Below are 24565 nucleotides of genomic sequence, written 5' to 3' on the forward strand. Positions count from 1 at the left end.
AATTCAAGTCTTTTAAACGTGTGTGTGCGTACGTGCTTTCACTCTTTCATATGATTTCAGTCCAAAGCAGAGGATGTAATTTGCCTCTCAGAGCATTTTTCAAGCATATTGTTTCTGCATAATAACAAATTTAAGGGCAGACATGTGGGTCTGATTATCCTAAGCTGTGTTTGTTTCATTTTGCTTGAGGACAGTGAGTCCTACGTCCTGTTTCTGGGGATAGCACCAGAGGAAGAGTCGCGGTCTATCCTTCCCTTTTCCTGTCCAGATGGCAGCATCAGCTGACGACAGATACGAGCTTTCTTGTCAATCCTTAGAGCTCTTATGAAGCTTCTTGGTTGCAGAATAGTGCGTGGGAGGTTGGAGAAGCGAGAGTGTGTGTTTATGAAAGAGAGAGAGAATTTGTGCCTATTTGTGTTAATGTATATTTGCTTAGGGAGATTTAAGGAACAAACCCATTATAAGGTACAGTAAACCGTTTCCGATGTTTGTGGGCATCTGACAGATGATTTGCTTTGCTGTTTTTTCCTTTTTTAGTACATTTGTATTCAAGTACACTCTCATACAGCCCACACAATGATTTTTTTGTATTAGACTGGATCCTGGGATAGCTTGGATTTGTGCCTCAGGATCCCACAAGGGAACAGACATTTGATTACTGTACTTGTCAGCCAAACAGAACCACCCCCCCACCTCCCCCATCCTGCCTAGGGGAGATAACAGACCTCATCTGTGTTGGAAAGGACGCTGTGGTCTGCCTGATCAGCGAACAAGCTCTCGTTCTGGTTCATTCACATTTAGCAAAACTAAACACTAAAGGAGAAGCCAGGGAGCTGAAATCTTAAACATAGAGTAAATTATTTTTAGAGGTGTGCTTGACGGACCTCTTTAAAAATGAGAATGTGGCATCATTCGATTGGGCTGAAATTGCGTTTTGTTTGCATAAATCAGATAACTCATAATGGGGTTTGAAATCAAGACACCATCTTTGTATTTTAGCACATCTCGCGTGTTCGGTGATGTCAGCCTTTTCCAGGAAACACGACTCGGAGGGAGATTGCGTCTGATATTCTGCAGTGTGCAACAGCTCATCGCTCTCTTCTCCATTTAGTGACCTTTGAAAGTGTGCTTTGTTCACGTCACATTTAATGTTAATAACAATACTGCTGCAACCTTATTCGGGTCCGGTTTTCATCAAACCTCTTGTATCAGGCTACCGAGGTCAGCACCCGCTCAGCAGGGGAGGTGTGTTTGGTCTTTGATGTGCCCACACTTGTAAAAGTATTCGCAAGTAATGTTATAGATGATTAGGATGCTGGATAAAATTATCAATTTATTTTGATACTGTGGATCCGATGAGAAAGAAACCTTGGTTGGAAGACGTAATACACTTAAGTTAACAGGATGAGGAGTTCAATCTTGTTACACTGTCAGACTTTATTGGATGCACCAGAGAAAACATCTACAGCAATGTATGCACAGTCAGTCTGAAGGAATTCAGCATAACCAGTAAAAACAAAAACCCCATGAAAGGAATTCACTGTCAATGCACGAAATAGACATGAGAGTTACAGGAAGAACACAAGAAGAGGTGCATTAGAGTATTTACAGCGCATGTGCATGGTTAAGGTGTTCAGCAGTATAGCCTAGTAGCGAGAATATATCAGCCCAGATCACTAAAGATGAGAAAAAACAGGAGCTCCTAACATGTCTGCAGTCCCATGGAGCAATTTATGACATTTACTTAAGAACAACGCAGGCTTTGTGAAAATCAGGAAGGCCAAACTGGAGCATAAAAATACCCTAACCAAGACCCAGGGCCATCAGAAAGGTCGCTGTCTTTGTTTGTTAAGGAGCCAGCAAAGAAAATAGCAGAAAGTTCATTCTAGCTGCACCCTGACCCAACTGCACAGAGCAGAGAGCCACAGAAACAGAGAACACAGAAACCGAAGTTGACAAATCGACAGTTTTTGGATGGAAATGAAACTACTGTAACCTTGTAACCTATTCATTTCTCCCCGGGTCAACCGTACGCACTCCTGCCAGTTCACCGGGAGAAGATATACTCGGTGTAGCTGGTCCACAGCTTGTCCTCTCCGGGGTCATTACTGCCGTATGAGCAGGTCCCGGTGGAGTTACAGGCCACCATGTGGAAACCAGCCTCGGCCAGCCGGTCAAACGCCTGCTCCAGAAAGTTGTACTTGAGGTAATACCTGGAGGTGTACTTGTCAGGTGGTCTGTCCGGGTCGCGGCTTTCGTTCAGGGTTTCCCCAAACACCTCCTTAGCCAGCGAAATTTTGCTGCACACGGTTATTCTGGCCACCCTGCGGAACTTGGCGTCCGCCTGGATGTCTCTCCCGATGGTGTAGCTGCCTCTGTAGCCGATGGTTATGTAGCCGGAAGTGGCTCCGGGGGACCGCAGGGTTCGGTCCGAGGAAGAAGAGGTGACCGGGCTGCAGAGCTCAGCCTCCTCCGGCTCCCCGCTGTCCTCCGTGTACGAGCTGTCTTTGCTCACCGTCGCCAGGCGCCTCGACAGCTCGGGCAGCTGGAAAAAGTCCGCTTCTTTCTGCAGCCTCCGCCTCTCTTTGAAAAACTCCGGCAGGGAAAGCTCGGAGTCCCGTAGATAATCCAAAATGTACCGGAAGAGAAAGCCGTCCCGGTCGAAGAAGAAGCGGCCCTTGCTGTCTTTCGGCAGGGCGGCCGGGGAGCTCTGAGTGAACTTGGTCCACAAGAGAGAGTTGGGCACCGCAGTGAGAGTTTCAAGACGGGTCACATACACCTGGCCGCCCACGTTTAGCTCCACTATCTCAGGAAAAGTTGAACTTTGGCTGTCGGTTAGTGCCATCTCTCTCACTCTCTCCCCCTTCTGTCTCTCTCAGTCTGTCTGTGTCGCTTTTAGGCGACCTAACAAGGAAGGATAGTTGGGGAGTATCCTCACTGTACAGAAATGTTTATATTGGTTTGGCTGTGTGGGAGGAGAAGGAAAAGGATGGCCAACAGAGACATTAACTGTTCGGCGGAAAGCTCTGAAAAAACAGAATGCTGCTTTTAAGGTCTGCATGTAAGCCTCGACTTCCTAGATTCATATCTATCTGTGATATTCTAGCAGGGGTGCAAAGTGACACAGTTTATTTGTTTAACACCGATCTTAATCTCTGAAGCAACAAGTTTTTTTTTCTTCTATTTTCTACTTGTTCTTTGTTTAACTGGGAGCGAATGACTTGAGATAAACCCTTTTTGCAAGTGTTTTCCACCCAAGATAAGCAACAAGAAGTCAAGAAGCAGAGTAAAATACAGAAATCTCCTAGAGTGTATAAAGATCAGTATAGTCATCTTTTAAACCCCTACTGGCCTGTAGGCTTGCATTCTGAAGCCTCGATTTTAGCACCGAGGCAGATTCGATTTGTTGAAGCCAAGCCTGGCTGTATTTGAAAGAAAGCGTAAAGCATACTAACAGTTAACATTGGAAGGCTTGATTTGCTGCAAGTGTGCATGGTACAGGCTCAGACTTGCCAGCTGTTGCAAAGTAACACCAAAGCTGCAGTACAGACTTCTTAGACTGTCTGTTAGCACAAATTAGTATATTTGACATATTTAGTTACAATACATAAATAATAATAACAAGCCCAAAGGCAGCAAAATGAAAAACACAGTGAAGCAGTCCAGTTGAGTCCAGCACTTGTCAGTGGCAAGGGCTCCAATAATGCAAATTTTAAGCCTTAATGCAACTCAGACCTTGATACTGTTATCTGAGGTAGAGAATTTGGCACAGAGACTTAAAAGTGCAATTTGTACCAGGCTGTAAACATGTGTATTTGGCTCTAAAGTTTGCTGTTTTAACATAAAAGTCTGCAGGGACTGCCTTTTTTGAGTTTTTTTAAAGTAAGTAAGTAAGTTTTATTTATATAGCAACTTTCAAGACAAAGATCACAAAGTGCTTTATAAAAAAAAAAAACTGAGTTTTTGGCGCTTTCACACGGTTATTTTTTTAACCCTTGAAGGGGTAGTGATAATCAGGAAAAACTCTACACCCTTCCACCCCCACCCCGTCAGTGTGATTGGACTATAACACTGTTAATCTTACGATGCCCAACACCGTTGGATGAGAGCATGGGTAGGGCCAGTATGAATGGAAATGAGTACATCAACTCAGCAGTACTTTGTGCATAGTTTAATTATTTCTGTTTTGCTACTTTCTGCTTTTACACCCTTATGCCCCCCTTATTTATTTTAAAGCTTTAGTCGCTTATTCTTTTTGCACATTAATTGCATGATTACAGATCAATCAATCGCATATAGCACCATTTAAGATAAAAAGTGTCATTCTGTATAATGAGTGTGTTTACGTTAAGTACTTTAAATCTATTTTGAATGTACAACTTGTGCATTATTAAGCTACTTAAGTAGAATTGTACATTTTATGTTTCAAGTATAAGTCTAAATACTATTTCCACTTTGCAGAATAATAATCCATCTTATTTCTTATGAAATATTCTGATTTGCTACTCCCTCACCCCCATTTCTGTTGCTTCTTCCATGCCGCCCAATTTAAAAAAGTCTGGAAGCACCCCTGCCTTCAGCTTGTATCGCTGATTTTACAACTGATCCCAAGCAGAGAAAGCAGCATATTTAGATGCTTGTTTAACTTCCAGTAGACCTGTAAAACGGTGTACGCTAATCATCTTTCAAACATAAAAGGGAAGCAATATTTTTTTTAAAAACCCTTTTATTTTATTAACGCTACGCAAACAAAATATTATGTCTTACAAGATTTGCCTTAGGCATCGTGCAGGTGAATGAATGGTGAATGTTGTGATCACCTGCTCTAATGCCTTTGCAGCTCACACACTGCTTTAAGTATTGTAAGTTAAAAATGTTTTGATATCTCTGACAACATTCAGAAAGGCCAGGATAAAACTTATTTTTATATGTGCAAGCAGTATGCTTAGCTGGGACCGCATGCTCCAGTGGTTTTCATACCCCATCATTGAGAACCAGCAGCAGACAAGTTGTTTTTATGAACAAGTTATTATGACATCTACAACAGCCCTCTGACTCCATTATGTTTACATGGAGCTCAACAGTATTAATAACACTTTATTTAATCTGTCACATAAAGTAAGTGGCATGATTACAAAAAGCTACGATAACTGTAAACAGTTTGACCCGAGGCTTCTGCCCAAGCACTTGTTTTTCCTGTTTTTTGCTTATTAATGGCCTCTTGTTGATGTTGGCTCAAAAGCTGCACTCACAAAATAAGTTCAACAGCTTTTGTAGTTTCATAAGAGCTGGATTCATCTGCAGGAAGCCTATGTAATGTAACTTTAATATATTTAAATATGTCTTGTAATTATTATATGTAAATTTGATGTTTAAAAAATATGATTTCATTAAAAGCATTGTTCAAATGAGTGGTGCTTGTGGCTGTAGTTTGTAGATTTCTTGTCATAGAAGAACTTTCTCCTCTGGACTCTGCAGAATTTAAAGTTATCTACAGACCTCCCCAGTTAAGAAATTGAAGCAAAACAGGAAAGGTCTACATTGATGAACGATCCTTGAATTGGTTCCAAAATTAGACAGTTTATTTGTGCCTGGGGTCTTGGTGTGTTCACTACCAGACTAAAAGTAGAATTAAGCAGGAATTCAATATAAATGATGTACCAACATAAGCCCAAACGCTGCACTGATTTCAGCTTAGGACCAAAGACCTCTTTGATGTAGTCTCGAAGCATGCCGAAGGCTGTATCCATATTTCAGTCCACCCTCCATTATTACTTCAGAGGACGACCACTGACACTATTGCACATAGTCTTAGAAGAAGATGTAATTGGTCTGTTATCTCAGATAATGAATTTTGTTTGACACACAAACTGTTCATAGGAGAGACTGCTGATTCAGATCAACCTGTGCTGCTGAAAAGAACCGTTGTCATAAAGTTTCTTGGGAATAAGCAACATCTGAGAGAGAGCACAAAGATTCAGAAATATGATGCACATAATGTACAGTATCAAGACCAGTTGAGATAATGTTGCACTAAATTTTGTTTTACATAAATGTTATGTAGCATGAAACATAGATTTCAGGTTTTCATACATGAAAACATGAAATTCTACCATCAGCTTTCTAAACAAACTACTACTTTTGAATACAGCTCTCTAAGTGTCCGGCTCTTGCTGCTGAGAGCACATGAGCTTTCCTGGCTCTTAAAGTTCTTGATTTTACAGGAAAAGCTTCATTTTGTCACCCTACTTTCTCTAAAGCCAGTTTCAAACTCTGGACTAGAGTGACATCTAGTGGACAGTTAGAGAAGAAGCGGTTCATCTTGATTTTCTTGCTCATTGTAGCTGTGGGGTTAAGCAAAATGGGTTCAAGGTGTTTAGATGCAGTTACATCAGCAGTTATTACGTCTTTCTACCATCTTTGTCCTGTTAGACCCACATGTCCAAAATCAGATTTTTATTCTAACACCATAAAGAAGGATTGAGGAATGTGCCTAATTAGATGACGCGATTAATTCTTCCATTTTCTTCTGCTATTGCAATTCAGGGCCAACACAGAACCATTCACAAATTAACATTAATTCCAGTAACCGCATGTCTTTGGACTGTGGACCCTGGAGTACAAAGAATATGCTTACCACACGGAAATGCTCTGGCTAGATGGTGGATTTGACCCAGGACGTTCTTGCTGTGAGGTAATAATGCTAAACACCATGCTTTAGTGGTGACTGGGTGGTAGGGTAATCATCTTTAATATAAGTACCCTAAATATTTGAACAAATATAACCACATTTTATGAAAAGAACAATATTTATTAATATTTGAAACACACTTAACTTGGGACACAGGAATGATTGTAGAAAAGTTTTCTTCAACAACTGCAATACACATGTATATTTTCAAAAGGTGACATCTCTGGCCCCTTTCTGGCCCCGACACAGTTGACTACAACACTTTCTTCTGGATTAAGCATCTCATATTCTCTTATTCATCTCTTATTCTGTGTTTCTCTTCATCCACCAGGATTGATTTTCAGTACTGGAGGGCTGAAAATGGACTTTCCCACCCCGTTCATGAGTGAGGTATGAAAAACATATGAAGCTAATTTTGTTAAGCACAGTGTTATTGTGAATTGCCCCTACTTAAAATGAATTCAATTGGGCTGAATTAAATTTCTTTAAAACATAACAACATCGTCCCCTTCAGAAAGCCAGCATGATTGTAGCTAAAAGAGCCTGCAATCACCATCTCTCCCCTTGTTTAGGGTTTGGCTATGTGACAGGATTGCACGTTTGTGTATTGAAGAGGTTCGCTATCATCTGGCTGACACTTTTGAATTTGTTGAAATCTCTGACCCTTTCCTCAATCATATTAACAGTGATTCAACATAATCTGTAACCCATTTGACTGCACTTTGTGTTTATGTGAAACTACACCTCTGCCGGATACTGATTCCTTCCTGGACTTGTTCCCCATATCTTCTGGGCTCAGTGAACTCCCTGTCTAACTTCACACAGAAGATTATTTGCTTTAGACTCTAGCATTTCTCTTGAACTTTTGATTTGGACTGACTAAGCAGTCTTTCTCTTTGCTTAGATGTTGTTGTTTTTTCACCCTTTGTCTGCTGTGATTTTATGGTAATTTGAAACATAAAATCTTATAACTAAACAGGGAGAACCATGAGAAAAAGTGTTTTTTAAGAGTAATCTGGCAAAGAGGATAGCAGAAATTGCAACAATAAAGATGTTTTAGATGGCCTAAAAGAAGTAACGTATTTTACCAAAATAAATAAGACATTACAGGCTCTGTAACGGATCCGCGACCCGGGTCCGGATCGGAGTCCACTTGCACAGCGAGTTTGGAACAGATCATGACTGGACCCGATTTGGATCGGTCGCTTCCCAGCTCATCTAGCCCGGATCCTTTGGATCCGTTGTTGATTATAAGCTAGAATGATGCCCGCTAACGTTTGGCTCGAGTCTCCTAAAACCACGCTTTCCCTCTGAGAAACAGTTTCATTACACTTTAATACCGTATTTAAATGACCGTGGTCTTCCCTCATTCTCATATACGTCACAATTTTCTCACAGCAAAATCAAACAAATTAGTGACAGTGAATATGGAAAAGTTTCCTTCATTCACTGCAACACACCTTTGCACATGGGCTCGTGAGCGCATGTGTTGTGCTGTATGAATTTTGACAATATGATGCGGTGTTTATAAAGGGACTGAGAAGGAAAGGTAAATTTCGAGCAAATTTCATTAAAAAAAAACAAAACAGATCTACGCTCACAACTTTGCGCGTGCGCACACGAAGTGCTGCTCTTATGGAACGCGCGTGCGTCATATTCGATTTGTGCATGTGTCTGTTTGTAACGTCGCTGAAAAAGCTGCGGTTTGAAATTTTTCTTCTGCACCTAAATTTTCTGGTTCAGATGAGTTCAGTGAGAAGCGCTAAACGTCCAAATTTACGGAAAAGCACACTTAGCGATTCAGTTTCTTCAACTTTCGTTTTAAGTGAAGGTAAGTGCAATCTTTAGACTAAAAATCAGCAAGTACAAAAACAGAGTATGTTTTGGCTTCACATCTTACTTTTAATATATGTGTTTCAAATCTAAACATTTTAAAAATGATATCCAGTTGATTATGTCAGAAAAGCACTTTTTAGTAGCTACATTCTACTGTAAAGGTGATTTTACTGCTTACCTGTTAGACGCAGCTTGTCTGATAAAAATTGATTTCCTTTTGTATATTAACTATAAAAACAAAGAGTTTTTAATTCTTAAAACCTTTTGATAGGATTTTGGGCCAAATTCATTTAGTTGCTTTGAGCTTTTCTTTACCGCTGTGGTGATTTCCTCTTTTTCTGAATTTTAAAAACTACATTGTGAACAAACAAACTGACATTTGAAAGAGATTTTTTGCAAGAAAAACAAGAAAATGTTGTGATCTGTTGCTATGATATGAATCATAACAATATGACACTGGAAAAATAAAATTCTGTATTAAGAGCGCATTTCATATATGGGTGTGATTCAAATATAATTCTGTTCATTAAAAACAAAACAAGCTGGCACCGTGAAGTTTATATCTAAGAGAATCTGCACTGATTTGCACAGAGTTGCTTCTGATGGAAACATGCTCAAATCATAGTTATGAAGTCTGATAAGCTTTGTGTTAGAGACTCACTTAACCCCATGTTTCCCTTTCATTTTACAGCCATGTTGAGAAGAAGCCAAAGACTTCAGTCTAATGGCTATTACGGCAGCCAAGGAGAGCCGTTAATCTCCTACAAGGTGACTTTACACAGGTTAGTGCTGGTCTACATGTTCGTTGTTGTCATCCACTGACATAAATGGTAAATGGTAAATGGCCTGTATTTATATAGCGCTTTACTAGTCCCTAAGGACCCCAAAGTGCTTTACATATCCAGTCATCCACCCATTCACACACTGGTGATGGCAGCTACATTGTAGCCACAGCCACCCTGAGGCGCACTGACAGAGGCGAGGCTGCCGGACACTGGCGCCACCGGGCCCTCTGACCACCACCAGTAGGCAACGGGTGAAGTGTTTTGCCCAAGGACACAACGACCGAGACTGTCCAAGCCGGGGCTCGAACCGGCAACCTTCCGATTACAAGGCGAACTCCCAACTCTTGAGCCACGATCGACATAGATGCATGTTTTGTAATCATAATCCATTTGTTCCTCCATGTACATTTTTTCTTACATGATTTTGTTTTTTCTATTCTGAATTTTTAAAAGGCGACAGCCCCGTCCAGTCCCTGACAATAACGACCAAGACACAGTTGAATACAACACTGATGACTGTGACACTGTGGACTACAACTACGATGACTGTGACACTGTGGACTACAACTACGATGACTGTGACACTGTGGACTACAACTATGATGACTGTGACACTGTGGACTACACCACTGATGATTTTATTGACTACAGTAGTGGCAGCAGCAGAGGTCTCTTTAGAGCCATCAAGGCATTGGGACTTTTGGTCCTCATGCTGGCCTTGTGTTTTGGTGAATGATCTCCTTCCACAAACAATTACAGTCTTTCTAGTACTATGTGCTTTTCTTCTGGATTAAGCTTCTCTTCTTATTCTGTGTTTCTCTTCATACACCAGGATTGATTTTCAGTATTAGAGGGCTGAAAATGGACTTTTCCACCCCGTTCATGAGTGAGGTATGAAAAACATATGAGGCTCATAATATGAAATGTACTTTTTTGCTGAAAATTTATTTAGATAATGCCAGTTTAATATTGTCATAAAGCTGTTACGTAAACGTAAATGGTCTCTTCTCAATTGTAGTACTCGGTGGACAGGCAGGTACAAGACATTCAGGATACCCGTGAGTACACTCTACCATTAGACACATGCACATAGACTTTTCTTACTTTGCTATCTGTATATCCTCCCTCATAATAATCACCATCTTTTTTTTGTCTCTCAGGACCACAGTGTAGATTTCATCCGCTACATCACGCTGCATCTACTGAACAAGTGGGGCAATTGCGAGGATTCGTGTCTACGCAGCTTTCGAGTTCAAAGAAAGCTGGCACAACCAAATTCCCATGAAACCATCTTTAAAAGAAAAGAGAGGAAAAATGTGAAAGTGAATCAGGCTGCAACACATATTTAAATATTGTATGAGGGAAAAAATGTCCATTTAACCCATTTTTTTCCTCAAGCGAATGTCCATCCTACCAGGTAAGACATGTCTGATTAAGATGTTTGCAGTCTGATTCACCTCACCCCCAACCAGCCGTGGCAGAGGGCTTGCCCCTCCCTGAGTCTGGCTCTGCCAGAGGTTTCTTCCTGTTAAAAGGGAGTTTTTTCTCTCCACTGTTGCCAAGTGCTTGCTCAAAGGGGATCATCTGATTGTTGGGGTTTTTCTTCTCTTATATTGTAGGGTTTTTACTCTACATATACAGTGCTTAACAAATTTATTACATCACCTGTCATAGAAATAAGAACACCCCAAATTCTTACATTAGGTGATGTTCAACTAACTTTGTTAAGCGCTGTGTTATTGTGAATTGGCCCTCAAATGGAACTCATTTGGACTGAATTAAATTTCTTGTAAAACATAAAAATTCTCTAAATTGTCTCCACTGGAAATTTAGAGATATTTTTAAAACAACACGAATAAAATTTTAAGAAGAAGAAATTTTTCATGTCTTTTGGTATTCTTAATTGTCAGTGTATATTAAACAAGCGTGATAAGGCCGGGGTCTTTCTGTGTGGAGTTTGCATGTTCTCCCCGTGTCTGCGTGGGTTCCCTCCGGGTACTCCGGCTTCCTCCCACCATCCAAAGACATGCAGTTTGTGGGGATAGGTTAATTGGATAATCCAAATTGCCACTAGGTGTGAATGTGCGAGTGAATGTGAGTATGAATGGTTGTCTGTCCTTGTGTGTTAGCCCTGCGACAGACTGGCGACCTGTCCAGGGTGTACCCCGCCCCTCGCCCCATGACAGCTGGGATTGGCTCCAGTACCCCCCACGACCCTGAAAGGGATAAGCGGTAGCAAATGGATGGATGGATGAATTTTGCAGATTTCACTGGAAATTTTTATTTAATAACCCCAAATTTGGACTTATTGATAACAGAAACAAGCTTCTACACTCATTTTATTTAGTTCTGTTAATTTCAAAACAAAGCTTCTTTTCCTTTTTCTTGACTAATGGTGTCACCTCCTGTAAGTTGGCATGACTTTTGAGTCATATGTATAAATTCTAAATGAGTGAAAGTCAGGGACTGGGCCAGATCGGACGGTCTGAGGCAGCTTTGTTCTGGTCTCCACCTCTGTGTGGAGCTGCTTCCTTTAGCTCATCCACTCACATCTGCAGGTAGTTTGAAATCAAGAGGCTGTGCATTTAGGAGCTGTGGTGATAGATCTCCACCAGTTTGTATTCCTGCCATGGTAGTAAATGGGCTCTGTCTCTTGTCTTCATTTCTCTGCGTTTACTCTTTAGTAACTTTTGTATATTATCTTCTCTGTAGAACTACACACCTGCTACTATATAACTCATCTGGAAATCTTACCTCTCCCATCTCAAAGAAGACCCACCCAGCTCCCCCTCTTCCCAGCAGCACTTTGAAAACAAATACTGAAAACACGAATCCCACCATCTGGCTCTGTTTTTGGGGCTCAGTAACAGTCGAATCATGGCACTGAAAATTCTTTTTTAATGGTATCCGTCATGTTCTCTAGGAAGTGGTTGGAGAGCTCAACCTCACAGCTGTGTAAACTTTCATGTGCTCTTCTACTAAAAACACTTAAAGTGCTTTACACAACTTGCCTCATTCACCCAGAAGATCCATTAGAGCTGATTGAGGAGCATCAGGGTGCAGAAGTAAGCTTGAGAGAAGGTGAGAAAGAAAAGACACAACCAACATGAGCACAGGGACAAACTAGGGTCACACACAACTTTATACAAGTAAAGACACACATACATGTACAGTAGTGCAAAGAATATTATGTAAAGCTGCTCGACAATAGTGGAAAGTATACCAATAAAGTGTATCAATATGAGTCAAAGTGTGCGTCTGCAGTTCAGCATCAACAAATAAAGTTAACAGGAGTTCATGTGACTAGTTCACATGACATAGAAATCAGCTTTTAAACAGAGTGCAGTTATGGGTTTCTTCAAATATTAACTAGGTGACAATAAATGTCCTAAAACCAAAATTAATTTGCAGGTGACAGACTAACAATTTAAAGACTGAGCTGGCACGTTGAAGCTCCAAAGACACACCCACAGATCCACCAATTAAACTGTAAACAAAACATAATCATTTTTTTTAAAGAAAAAAACTTAAATGAAATTAAACATGAATTGTTTTTGAAGTTTTTCAAAAAAAAAAAATCCATGTTATGCAAAAACATGCAGGCAGAAAATGCATTACTTCAAAGATCAATGAGGAGAGAAGCAGAGGCCCCGACTTCTGAATCAAAACAACAACACATGCAGATGTTTGACATCAACGCCAACTACAGAAGTGACTTAACAGCAGTGAATCTTTGCACTCTGATGTAGTAAATAACCGGATGCTTGGACGTGATCACTAATCTTACCACACTCTTACCACACATTTACAGATGATTAAATACACAACTTCCTAACCACAGAAATCTGTGTGAGGTGGCATACATGAGATAGTGGCTTCAGTCTTTCCTACTTGCTGTTTTTGTTACAGTGAAGGAGACACAGGGATGATGCCTTTGTTGTTTTGTCATAGATGATGTGAAGGTAATCATTTTCATCAAGGCCTCATTCTTAGAACAGATTGCAAATGGTAAAGATGAATTACACTGGACTCACTGTTTCTTATACGAAGTAATTTTGATTATTAATTACATTATTGATTAACAACTGACTGAAAATCAGTATCAGATAATTAAAGGTATTTACAGGTTTATCTGACTTTTATACATCACATACACAGCTTCAGCCAAAGTGCCCACTAGAGGGCACACTTGTTCAAAAGTCTACAAATATTCTAAATCACAAAACTAATGAGTCATAATTCTGGTTTGTTTTTTTCAGATGTCAAACAAATCCAGATGCAACCTGAGAAGGGAACATGAAAGAGCCTGTGCATCAATCATCCAGGGATGAGGGAAATCTCAGATGGTTGATTCTGTTCATCATTACATTTATCACTGAGACATAACTTTCAGCATACTGGTTACTTAACAGCCTTTTGGAAATGATTTTCATACTTTCATGTTACAGTAAAAAAGAAATAATCCCCCCTTTTGTTGTAGATGCGTAGTATTAGATGGTGGGCTCAAGCCTGAAGCTATCAAATTGAAGAGGTGGAGGTGGAAGGACGTCTGGTTGGTGTACTACAACCCTCCTAGCCGCCTGTGGATGCTGGGAGGAGACAGCACTGTCTTATGAAGCCAAGTCAACCAGTGATACATGCAAACTTGTATCCTGGGGTCCGTTCTTCGTACCTCGCTTACTACATCCAAGATCAAATGACACATCCAAGATCAAATCATCGCGCTAACTTTGAGCTCGCTATTCCGGGGGCCCGTTCTTCGTACCTCGCTAAGTAGGTTAGCCGGATTAGATTGTTGACGATTTCGCGTGATCCTGGATCGTTCGGTTCCCCGAAGCCCATCCGGGACTTGCTGTCATAGCAACAGAGCCGTAAGCGTAAACCTGCTGGGGAGCAGGTTTACTTTATGTAAACAGGATTAGATCGCGGCCACGCAGGTATGCCCGCGTCATTCATACGAAAGCAACAGCGATATTCCACCACTGTTTCACCATAAATAAATAACATCAATGTAACTAAAGACAATGCAGCACCTGATCCATTTATTGATTTCACACAGATACATACAGGTCATTTCCTAAAAAAGGGAAATGTACTATTAACATTCTATTACATGTATGTGATTATTACAGATGTAATTCATATTTCAGAGTAGTAATTGTAAATTACTTCGTGTAATCAAGATGAGAGACCACGGCTATAAAAGCGAAGGTGGATTTGGGAAGTCTGTCGCAGTCATATCCTGTCCGTTTACGCGAGCAACCCATTGCGGAAGGTGCAAGATTGATAAGGAGAGTCCTCAGAATCCAGCGTATATTGCGGGACAGACAGGATCCTTTAGCTCAGCGCGACAGTGTGCTCATAGAGAGATATCGATATTCCCGTGAGGGTATTATTCACTTAACCAACTTGTTGACGAGGGGGTGCAGGACCACCACCTGTCTTTTGTTGCTCTGCCCTTTTCTTGGTTGCTGTTATAAACAAACGGATTATTCCAGGGTCTCTTTCCAAGAGACTAAAAGCAATATAAGTGATAAATATTACCATTCTGTAGAATATTCTTATATTTCACTTTTACCTGTTCCCATGTTCTAGTGGGTCCTGTCGTGGCTCTAATGTGAAAGAGGATAAAATATAACATATTATAATATAATGTAATATAATATTGGATAATATAGTGTAATATAATAAATCTACCCTACCGCCTACTGGTGTTGGCCAGAGGGGCCGATGGCACGATATGGCAGCCTGGCTTCTGTCAGTCTGCCCCAGGGCAGCTGTGGCTACAACCGTAGCTGCCTCCACCAGTGTGTGAATGTGAGAGTGACTGAATAGTGGCATTGTAAAGCGCTTTGGGTGCCTTGAAAAGCGCTATATCAATCCACTCCATTATTATTTTTATTATTAAATTACTTACGAGTTTAATTTGTCAGCAACTTCCTGCCAGCCCTCGCTCCTTGCTTTTGCAGCCTTTGCAGTGTTCCCTTGCATTCTGATTAAACTCTGAAACTCCTGAAATCCCTCACTCAAGAGTTCTTGCTCTGCTGCCGAAAAATACCGAGCCGAGCGCGCTCCGTCAACATTTTCGCCGACCAATCAGAGGGTTGCCGATCAATGTTTCTACTATCGATGCATAGCCCCTTTTACGACACCCAGTGATCTCACATTACTGCGTCCAGCTGTACTAATCGTCAACAGCAGGTGTGTTCGGGGAACCGGATTAGCGCGCTCACGGTTAGCGCGATGGTTTGGTCTTGGATGTGTCATTTGATCTTGGATGTAGTGAGCGACGTACGAAGCACAGGCCCCGGTTCTTCGAACACACCTGTTGTTGACGATTAGTACAGCTGGATGAAGTAATGTGAGATCACTGGGTGTCGTAAAAGGGGCTACGCATCGATAGTAGAAACATTGATCGGCAACCCTCTGATTGGTCGGCGAAAATGTCGAAGGAGCGCGCTCGGCTCGGTATTTTTCGGCAGCAAGAACTCTTGATTGAGGGATTTCAGGAGTTTCATAGTTTAATTAAAACGCAAGGGAACACTGCAAAGGCTGCAAAAGCAAGGAGCGAGGGCTGGCAGAAAGTTGCTGACAAATTAAACTCGTAAGTAATTTAATAATAATAATAATAATGGATTGGATTTATATAGCGCTTTTCAAGGCACCCAAAGCGCTTTACAATACCACTATTCATTCACTCTCACATTCACACACTGGTGGAGGCAGCTACGGTTGTAGCCACAGCTGCCCTGGGGCAGACTGGCAGAAGCGAGGCTGCCATATCGCGCCATCGGCCCCTCTGGCCAACACCAGTAGGCGGTAGGGTAGATTTATTATATCATATTACATTATATCCTCTTTCACATTAGAGCCACAACAGGACCCACTAGAACATGGGAACAGGTAAAAGTGAAATATAAGAATATTCTACAGAATGGTAATATTTATCACTTATATTGCTTTTAGTCTCTTGAAAAGAGAGCCTGAAATAATCTGTTTGTTTGTTTATAACAGCAACCAAGAAAAGGGCAGAGCAAAAAAAGACAGGTGGTGGTCCTGCACCCCCTCGTCAACAAGTTGGTTAAGTAAATAATACCCTCACGGGAAAATCGATATCTCTCTATGAGCACACTGTCGCGCTGAGCTAAAGGATCCTGTCTATCCCGCAATACACGCTGAATTCTGAAAACTCTCCTTATCAATCTTGCACCTTCCACAATGGGTGGCTCGCGTATACGGACAGGACATGGCTGCGACAGACTTCCCAAATCCACCTTCGCTTTTATAGCCGTGGTCTCTCATCTTGATTACACGAAGTAATTTGCAATTACTACTCTGAACTGTGAATTACATCTGAAATAATCAAATACATGAAATAGAATGATTTGTCCACGGGTCATTTTTGTCCTCGAAAGAAATCTTTTGCTATCAAAAATGTGTTTTTTATTCATCAAATGGTCTGAAAATAACAGAAGTTATTCATTACTATACTATGAATGATTGGAATAAGTTTTAAGTAATTTGATTTATTTATGGGGTTTTTATTGGATTTTATAACACTTGTGGTCCTCGTGGACAAAAATGACCCCAAAGTACAAAGTGTTGCAAAGAGCCGTATTTTCACAACATACTGCTTTCATACATCTTTGATCTTGGATCACTGATGTGTGGGGTCAAGCACTGGTCATAACAACCACAACAACAACAACAACAACAGGCAGCACAATGAGGAGGCAGGTGCTCTATATTCAATGAAATTTTATTTATACAGCGCCAAATCACAACAACAGCCGCATCAAAGTGCTTCATATTGTAAGGTAGACTCTACAATAATACATACACAGAAAGTATGCTCCAAAGCCTCCATTGCACTGGAGATTTGCATACCTTGATGAGCATACTTTTTTTTTTTACCATGTTGTGCAAAGCAAAGACCAGTAGGACAAAGCACATATTGTCCTCTAGTATAATGAGGAGGGAGAATCAATGTTCAGGAAGATCCAGGGTTAGAAGATATAGAAAATATTGTCAATATTTAGAGCACATGCTACCCTTTCTCTGAAAAAGCACATCAGCCACCTGCAGAAGTGGAAGAAGGCTATGAAGTGAAGAAAAGTGATGAAGAATCTGAACTATGTTCAAGTAGGTTCTCAGGCATCCAGGACATGGTAGTCTGAGGAGCTTGGAGAGAAAGTGACTGGGCTTCTTGAAGTTTCTTGAATTTTCAGAATGTGAAACTGAAATAGAAGATGTGTCAGAGGACTACACATCATCCATTTCAATCATGATGAAGACAAAGAATCAACCAGGAAAGAGGAGTCAGCTGAGACAGAGGAATATTTGCAGTAACGTGAGGAAACACTGATCTGGTCTTCTAACCTTCCCAGTGACAGACGATGCATGACTCTCTCATGTGCCTCAGAGAAAGATGATCTACCACAGTCCAAGCACATGTGCCAGGTCCCATACTCCTTCAGTGGCTTTTCTACTCGAGTACTGAAAGCATTATACACAGTGTATTCTGCTTGTATTCTGCTTTTTAACGTTCACATGCCAATGGATGCATCAGAGACCAAGTTGGGGTTCAGTAACTTGCCCAAGGACACCTTGGTAAGAACTCCAGACTAGAGCACACAGAGATTGAACCAACAACCATCCAATTAGCAGATGACCTGCTCTACAGCCAACTCAATGACGAACAAGGAGGGACAACGAGAGAGGAAGAAAAATGGACCGAATGCAGCTGTAGGCATATGTGGGTGTGTTGATTCTTACTGCCGTGCATCCAGTAGAGTCGCTACGGCCAGTTTATGACATCCTGAGTCTGGTAGAGAAGTTTTAAAGGTGACACAAGATTAATCATAGAAGCACAAAAAGGACATAATTTCTTGATAAAGACACAATAGATGATCATCGTTCATGACACAAACGTGCTCCCATTTGAGGTGTATGGTGTGTGTTGGTGTTGACTTGACTTGAAACACAAGTGGGTGTTTCTCCTGCTGTGATATAAGATCCTGGTACTGATGTGACTGTATGAGCACCAAGTCCTCTTCAGAGGACTCTGTCCCCTCCAACAGAACATCCAAGTAAACCAGGGAACTATGAGATTCAAACATGGGCAGCATGTGATGCAGGTCCAGCTGTACATGGAACATGCTAGTGTGCGATGACAAACAGTCTGTCCTGCAGTCAGGACACGCGAGTTGTCCCTAACATTGCAGGTTTCCAAAAGAAAACAATCACCTGTAACAGCTTGTTTACTGTATATGCCCCTTGGCCTGCAACTGCAGAAAGAAAGCTGTCCATGATGGGACCAGTGCAGAGGAATAAACCTGAGCTTCCTCCTGCACTTGGGTCAAATATGGATACGCCTTTGTCCTCATGAAAGTTTGCCTTCACTCAGACTCATGCCCTGGTGTTCCTACCATGCCAAAATATAGAAAACTGTCAGGCAATGAGTTGGATTATGTGCTGCCATTAAAAATTTATAAACGCTTGAAAAAAAACTTTCTCACTAAAGTTCAACATACAGCACTCTCTAGTTATTCAGATAGTCAAAATTATCTAAACAATTAAATATTTTATTTTCTCAATTTGTTTTTGCTAAAAAACAGGGTGTATTTTTTGTAAAGAAGGTCTGGTGGCCCTAAAATGTAAAATGTTGGGTAAATTATGTGTTAATGTGTTGGTCTTAAGTAAAACTAAGATGTAACACTGAAATGATTGACAATTTATACTTTTTACTTTAAAAAACAGTCAAATGAAGTGGGGACATTTTTGACCCCTGAGGACCACAAGTGTGATTATGTGCTGCCATTTAAAAAATTTAAATGGTTCAAAAAAAAAGTTCTCACTAAAGTTCAACATACAGCACTCTGTAGTTAGTCAGATAGTCAAAATTATCTAAACAATTAAATATTTAATTTTCTCAATTTGTTTTTGCTAAAAAACAGGGTGTATTTTTTGTAAAGGTCTGGTGGCCCTAAAATGTAAAATGTTGGGTAAATTTTGTTTTAATGTGTTGGTCTTAAGTAAAACTAAGATGTAACACTGAAATGATTGACAATTTATACTTTTTACTTTAAAAAACAGTCAAATGAAGTGGGGACATTTTTGACCCCTGAGGAGCAAAATTGTATGGAAATCGGGAGGACATTAAGAGGGTTAATAGTACATTTCCCTTTGTTTAGGAAATGACCTGTATGTATCTGTGTGAAATCAATAAAAGGATCAAGTACTGCATTATCTTTAGTTATATTGATAATATTTATTTATGGTAAAACAGTGGTAAAATATCGCTGTTGCTTTCATATAAATGGAGCGGACATACCTGAGTGGCCGCGATCTAATCCTGTTTACATAAAGTAAGCCTGCTCCCGAGCAGGTTTACGCTTACGGATCTGTTGCTATGACAGCAAGTCCAGGATGAGCTTCGGGGAACCGAACGATCCAAGATCACGCGAAATCGTCAACAATCAAATCCAGCTAACTTACTTAGCGAGGTACGAAGAACGGGCCCCTGGTGATAATTGGAGAGATGTCTGCCAATAAGTCTTTTGTGCAATATGAGAACATCTGAATAAGCAGCTCCCCCTACAGCCTCCTGTAAGGTATACACCTTTAAAGAATATACTCTCATATTTCAGAGTTTAAGAACAATTTCAACCAAACAATAATCAAACACATAGAGAGGAAGAAACAGAGAAACACAGGAAACCCTAACCACCATGTTTGGAGGATCAGACTCTTTTGTTTTTGCTTTTTTCTTCAGTAATCAGACATATCATACTGCAATGTGTGCATACATGTACACAGAATAGCGTGAATGAAATGAAACCATAACAGTAGTATTTAACTAAAACTTCTAAAGTACCCTATATTAAATAATATTAACGCTGTGTTTTTCATGTACTTTAAAATGAAAATAATGTTTAATGTCAGTTTTAGCACATATTCGTACATGAACATGGCCGTTGTCGTCTTCTTCTTCTCTCATTCTCTCTCTGTCTTCTCTCCTGACGATTTCCTCCTCTTTTTCCTTATTTCAGCACCTCCCGACAGTACCACAGTCCCACTCTTGGATGAGAGCTTAAACAACAATGAAGTAGGACAAAGGAAGCTTTTATCACAAAAAAGTACATTTGGGATGTGTCCACTAATAAAAGGCACCTTTTTCTTGTTAAAAACAAAAGTGAGAAATAAACTAATAATGCAGGTAAAACAGAAATATTTCCTGGATTTTTGCTTCTATGGTAGTGAGGTGCAGCAGGGTGTGTACTGATGAGGGCAGCCTGACTCCTTCATTTAAATTTGGTTAGACTTTGACGTCATATTGTGAGTTGCTAACCTCTGGATTAGCTCACATGTCATCACACAGAAGATCTCAGAAACTGTAATGTCAATGTCAATGTTTTCATCCTGAATTGACTGAATAAAAATGGCAGTTTTATAAAAGTTACACATCCCCATTTTTGCCGTTTCCTGTCTTGGCTGCTTCATTCATGTTGGAAATATCATATCCACTAGCAAGCTGACTCTGAGGGAGACCATCAGCCTCAGCAGTGAAGGGCAGAAAGGTGCATGTGGAATACACATTACAGTATATCTCTATGTTTTGATAATAGTTTTTCAACATCTAATATTTGAGATAATTCTGATCTTTTTGTCATTAATCTCTTGGATGAGCCCCCAACTGTGCATGGCCCCCTGGGCAAGTGTCCAGCATGCCCTTTGGGTGATCCAGCCCAGCCTGGATAGCAAAATGACTCTGGACCGGTGCTGTACCAAAAAGTGATTGTCTGTTCATATTTATTCTACTGTAAAAGACTTGTTGGTATAGAATATATGAAACATATGTCAAATGTTTCCTCATGAATGATATCATCCCTTCTATCCCTTTGAAGAAGTGAGGCTCCATAAATGCTAAAGAGGTAAGTATTATTTCTCAGTTGCAATGAATAGAAAATAAACTGTAGAAAAATAAACAGAAGAAAGAAGAAGAGAAATAACAATTTAACATAAACCAGTGACACACTCCAGGGTAGGGCTGGGCTATATCATACCGTTCTCGATAATACCGGTGTAATGTTGGGCAATGATAAGAAAATGAAATATCGTGATAGAATATGGGTAAAACGCGCATGCACAGTGCCTTTGTTTACATACGCACATGGCGGCGACGCGGAATGAGAAGAGCGAAAGTAGATCGTTGAATGAAATTGGTTCGGAAAAATGCTGCAACTTCAGTGGTGTGGAACTGATTTAGCTTTCGTCCGTCAGATACACAACAAAGCACTATTTTTGGTAGCGCATGCTAGCGGGCTGTCGTTATTACCGTGTTTTTTGGAAAATACGGCACACTTAAAATCAATCCTTTGATTTTTCTGAAAATCGACAGTGCCCCTTATAATCCTGTGTGCCCTATGTATGAATTCTGGTTGTGTTTACTGACCTCGAAACGATTGTATGTGGTACACGGCGCTCGAAAATCTGTCAAATGTTTTAGTACAGCTTTGCTAAGCTACGAAGCCGCACCGCTTGATGGATTGTCGGAGCATTACGGCTATCGTAGGCAGGAGCCTTGCGGAGGCTGAAAATGGCCGAAACGCCCGATGAATCCAAGGTCCACTACTGACGATATGATAATCTAGATCAGATCTCTAATCCCTAAACCTATCCAAGGAAGAAAAAATGACAGATTAGCCTGGGTAAAAGACTGAAAGTTGAGGCACACAACGATGTGTGCTGCTGGGAAAGTTTCTGGGCTACCTTTCCTCATAACAGCCATCCCTCAAGCGTCTCTCCATTTAAATCGATGCATTATCAGGGACTGTAACATCTAGTCCTTTTTACTGAATCAGCAAACATCATTCCTGTCACAAGGCAGAAGCTGCAACCACCTTTTGCCAAAGTTACATATCTTATATTCATCCAGTTAAAAAGTGTCATTGACATTAAAAAGTGTTTTTTAAGAGTGATCTGGCCAAGAGCAGGGCTCTAGTACGGTGTACATTTTAGGACATTGTCAGGTCTCAGGAAAAAAGTTGTCAGGCATCAGTCTCAAACGAAAAAATGTCAGGTCTCAGACTCAGACGAAAAAATGTCAGGACTCAGACTCAGACGAAAAAATGTCAGGTCTCAGAACACGAGCTATCAGACAGAGAGAAAATCTTCCTGCAGGTGACTCCATGACATTTTTTCGTCTGAAACCTGACATTTTTTCGTCTGAGACTGATACCTGACAACTTTTTTCCTGAAACCCAACGATGTCCTAAAATGTACACCGTAGTGGTGACGCTAATCAGAAGGCTGGACCGTCCAATTTCCCCAGCCGTTTACTTCCGGCCTACCCGACCTTCTGAGGACCCGGCCCACGTAGATCGTGTAGGAATGTTTAGCTTATTTTAGAGTTTAGAAATGTGTTAACATAGAATGTAGAACTATTGTAGAGACATTGACACTGCCCTCTATGTAATAAAGGCCTCATTGTGTTGTGAACTTAGGAGTAGATTGTAGGAGACCCCTCCCCCACTTGAACTGTGAAAGTAAAACAGAGAGGAGTTAATGCTGAGTGGAAATTCCCCAGAGAATGTTTGGGTGGGGGTCTCAACATTTGTAACTGGATAACTGTGGTCTGGAAGGGAGATGGGCATGACCTGTTTATTTTCAAACCGTGCATATTGTTTAAAGCCTAAATTATCTGTTCACTAAGTTGAACGTATCGCAGTGTAAATTCACTCAGTATGTTAAAGAAACGGTGTGTGATCCGTCTTAGTTATTAGGAAAAAAGTGGCGGTGTGTGATCCGTCCCCGTGTGTTAAAGCAGGAAACGTGTGTTACTATTAGTTAGAAAGCGGGGTTTAAGGCCTCGTCGCCGGCTGAGGGCTGTGTGCGCTCCGAGTTTGGCAACTCCACCCTTGGTCGGACACGTCCTTGGGATTTGCCGAGGTGGTGACCTGGGCACTGGGGGCGCCCTAAATAACTAAAGCTAGGTGTTGGATCCTAGTCACGGTTGATAACCTGCATGAGAGTGGGGGCAAGTTGCTTTGTTAGTGAGAGAACGACTGCTTGGCTCGTCCCACTGACTGCAGTGTGTGTAGACTGTGTAGTTGTGTGAAAGCGCCGTTAGAGTCGGCGTCTTGTCTGAAGTACGGGAGTCAATTAAAGTAACAAAAAGAATTTGTGTCTAAAAGTGTGTGTTTGTGGTGTGCAGAAATTGCGGCAGGAGGGCGTGTCGCGAATTGTTGCAAACTGTGAAGTCAATTGGGGGGTTTAATTTGGTTTTATTTTTTATGGGGAAGAGAAACTGCTGTATCCAGTACGTGGCGCAGTTTGAATAGTTCGTGAGGCAAATGTGGCGCGATCTGAAGATCGTGAGCCTAATTGTCCTAGTTAGGTTGAGGTGTATAAAAGTGGACGGCACCTGCTCTGTGTGCTGATCAGGGCGTTGTCCTGAATCAGCAGAAGTGTCTCGCAGAATGTTTGAATGGGACTGCGGGTTCACACATGGAACGAACGAAGAGTAAAATGTGCGTGTGTGTGAGAGAGAAAGAAAAGGTGGGGGCGAGTGACCAGCCTGTGAGTGTGTGTGAATTGCTTGATGACAAAAAGGGAGACAAAGTAGATTAGTTGATTTTCTGTGAAAAATAATAGTTAAGAAATCGTAGTGATCAAATAGGAGAAAATGAACTAAAGTAATTAAAAAATAAACAGTGGATTAGTGTTAAAGTAATGATAAATAAATTGATAAAATTAACAGTGACATTTAAAGGTGATTAAGTACTCAAGGATGAATGGAGAATTTGATTGCTGACTGTATGAGAGCTGTTGGGGTGAAAGGAAGATGAGGTTGGAGGAGTGAGTTAACAGGTTAATGTGTGGGTGTAAAACAATGGGGTAATAAAAAAAGAGAAAGAAAATCATGAAAACAAAGAAAATAAAAAGTTTGGAAGTGTGAGTGGGAAACTGTCTCCAACTGGGGGAAGCAGTGATGCAACAGGTCACCTTCTTCCCCTGCTGGACACAAAAGAAAACATAATTTGGAGTGTTGTGGATGAAAATAATTATTAACAACATCAAGAAGATTTTTGTGTTTGCGGTTAAGAACAAATAAAAATTTCATTTTTGGGGTTTAAAGTCAGAGTTTAAAACAAAATAAGTAGAGATGTGTTGCTTTAGGAGTGATGAAAACATATGCAGTCACAGTGAATAATGAAAGTCTCTCAGTCTGTCGATTACAGGTGGGGAACGG

General features: G+C 40.8%; 2 protein-coding genes across 3 annotated transcripts; one reads left to right on the forward strand and one right to left on the reverse strand.

Moving 5' to 3' along the window:
• The first annotated feature begins 367 nt into the window (after positions 1-367).
• On the forward strand, positions 368-10807 carry LOC113021290 (uncharacterized). 2 transcript variants are annotated; one of them, XM_026165884.1, is made up of 7 exons: positions 368-465; positions 7023-7081; positions 9219-9309; positions 9766-10040; positions 10145-10203; positions 10331-10370; positions 10473-10807. In XM_026165884.1, exons 3-7 carry the CDS (start codon positions 9221-9223, stop codon positions 10595-10597), a joined length of 588 nt encoding a protein of 195 aa, XP_026021669.1. In that variant the 5' UTR covers positions 368-465; positions 7023-7081; positions 9219-9220; the 3' UTR covers positions 10598-10807. The 2 variants fall into 2 exon arrangements, with proteins under 2 accessions (XP_026021669.1, XP_026021659.1); XM_026165874.1 differs by lacking the exons at positions 368-465; positions 7023-7081 and adding an exon at positions 7671-8522.
• On the reverse strand, positions 1413-3023 carry LOC113021282 (BTB/POZ domain-containing protein KCTD12-like). Its single transcript, XM_026165861.1, has one exon. It carries the CDS (start codon positions 2843-2845, stop codon positions 2048-2050), a length of 798 nt encoding a protein of 265 aa, XP_026021646.1. The 5' UTR covers positions 2846-3023; the 3' UTR covers positions 1413-2047.
• Positions 10808-24565: the final 13758 nt, after the last annotated feature.

Source organism: Astatotilapia calliptera, chromosome 1 (genome assembly GCF_900246225.1).
Source record: "Astatotilapia calliptera chromosome 1, fAstCal1.2, whole genome shotgun sequence".
Taxonomy (NCBI): Eukaryota; Metazoa; Chordata; class Actinopteri; order Cichliformes; family Cichlidae; genus Astatotilapia; species Astatotilapia calliptera.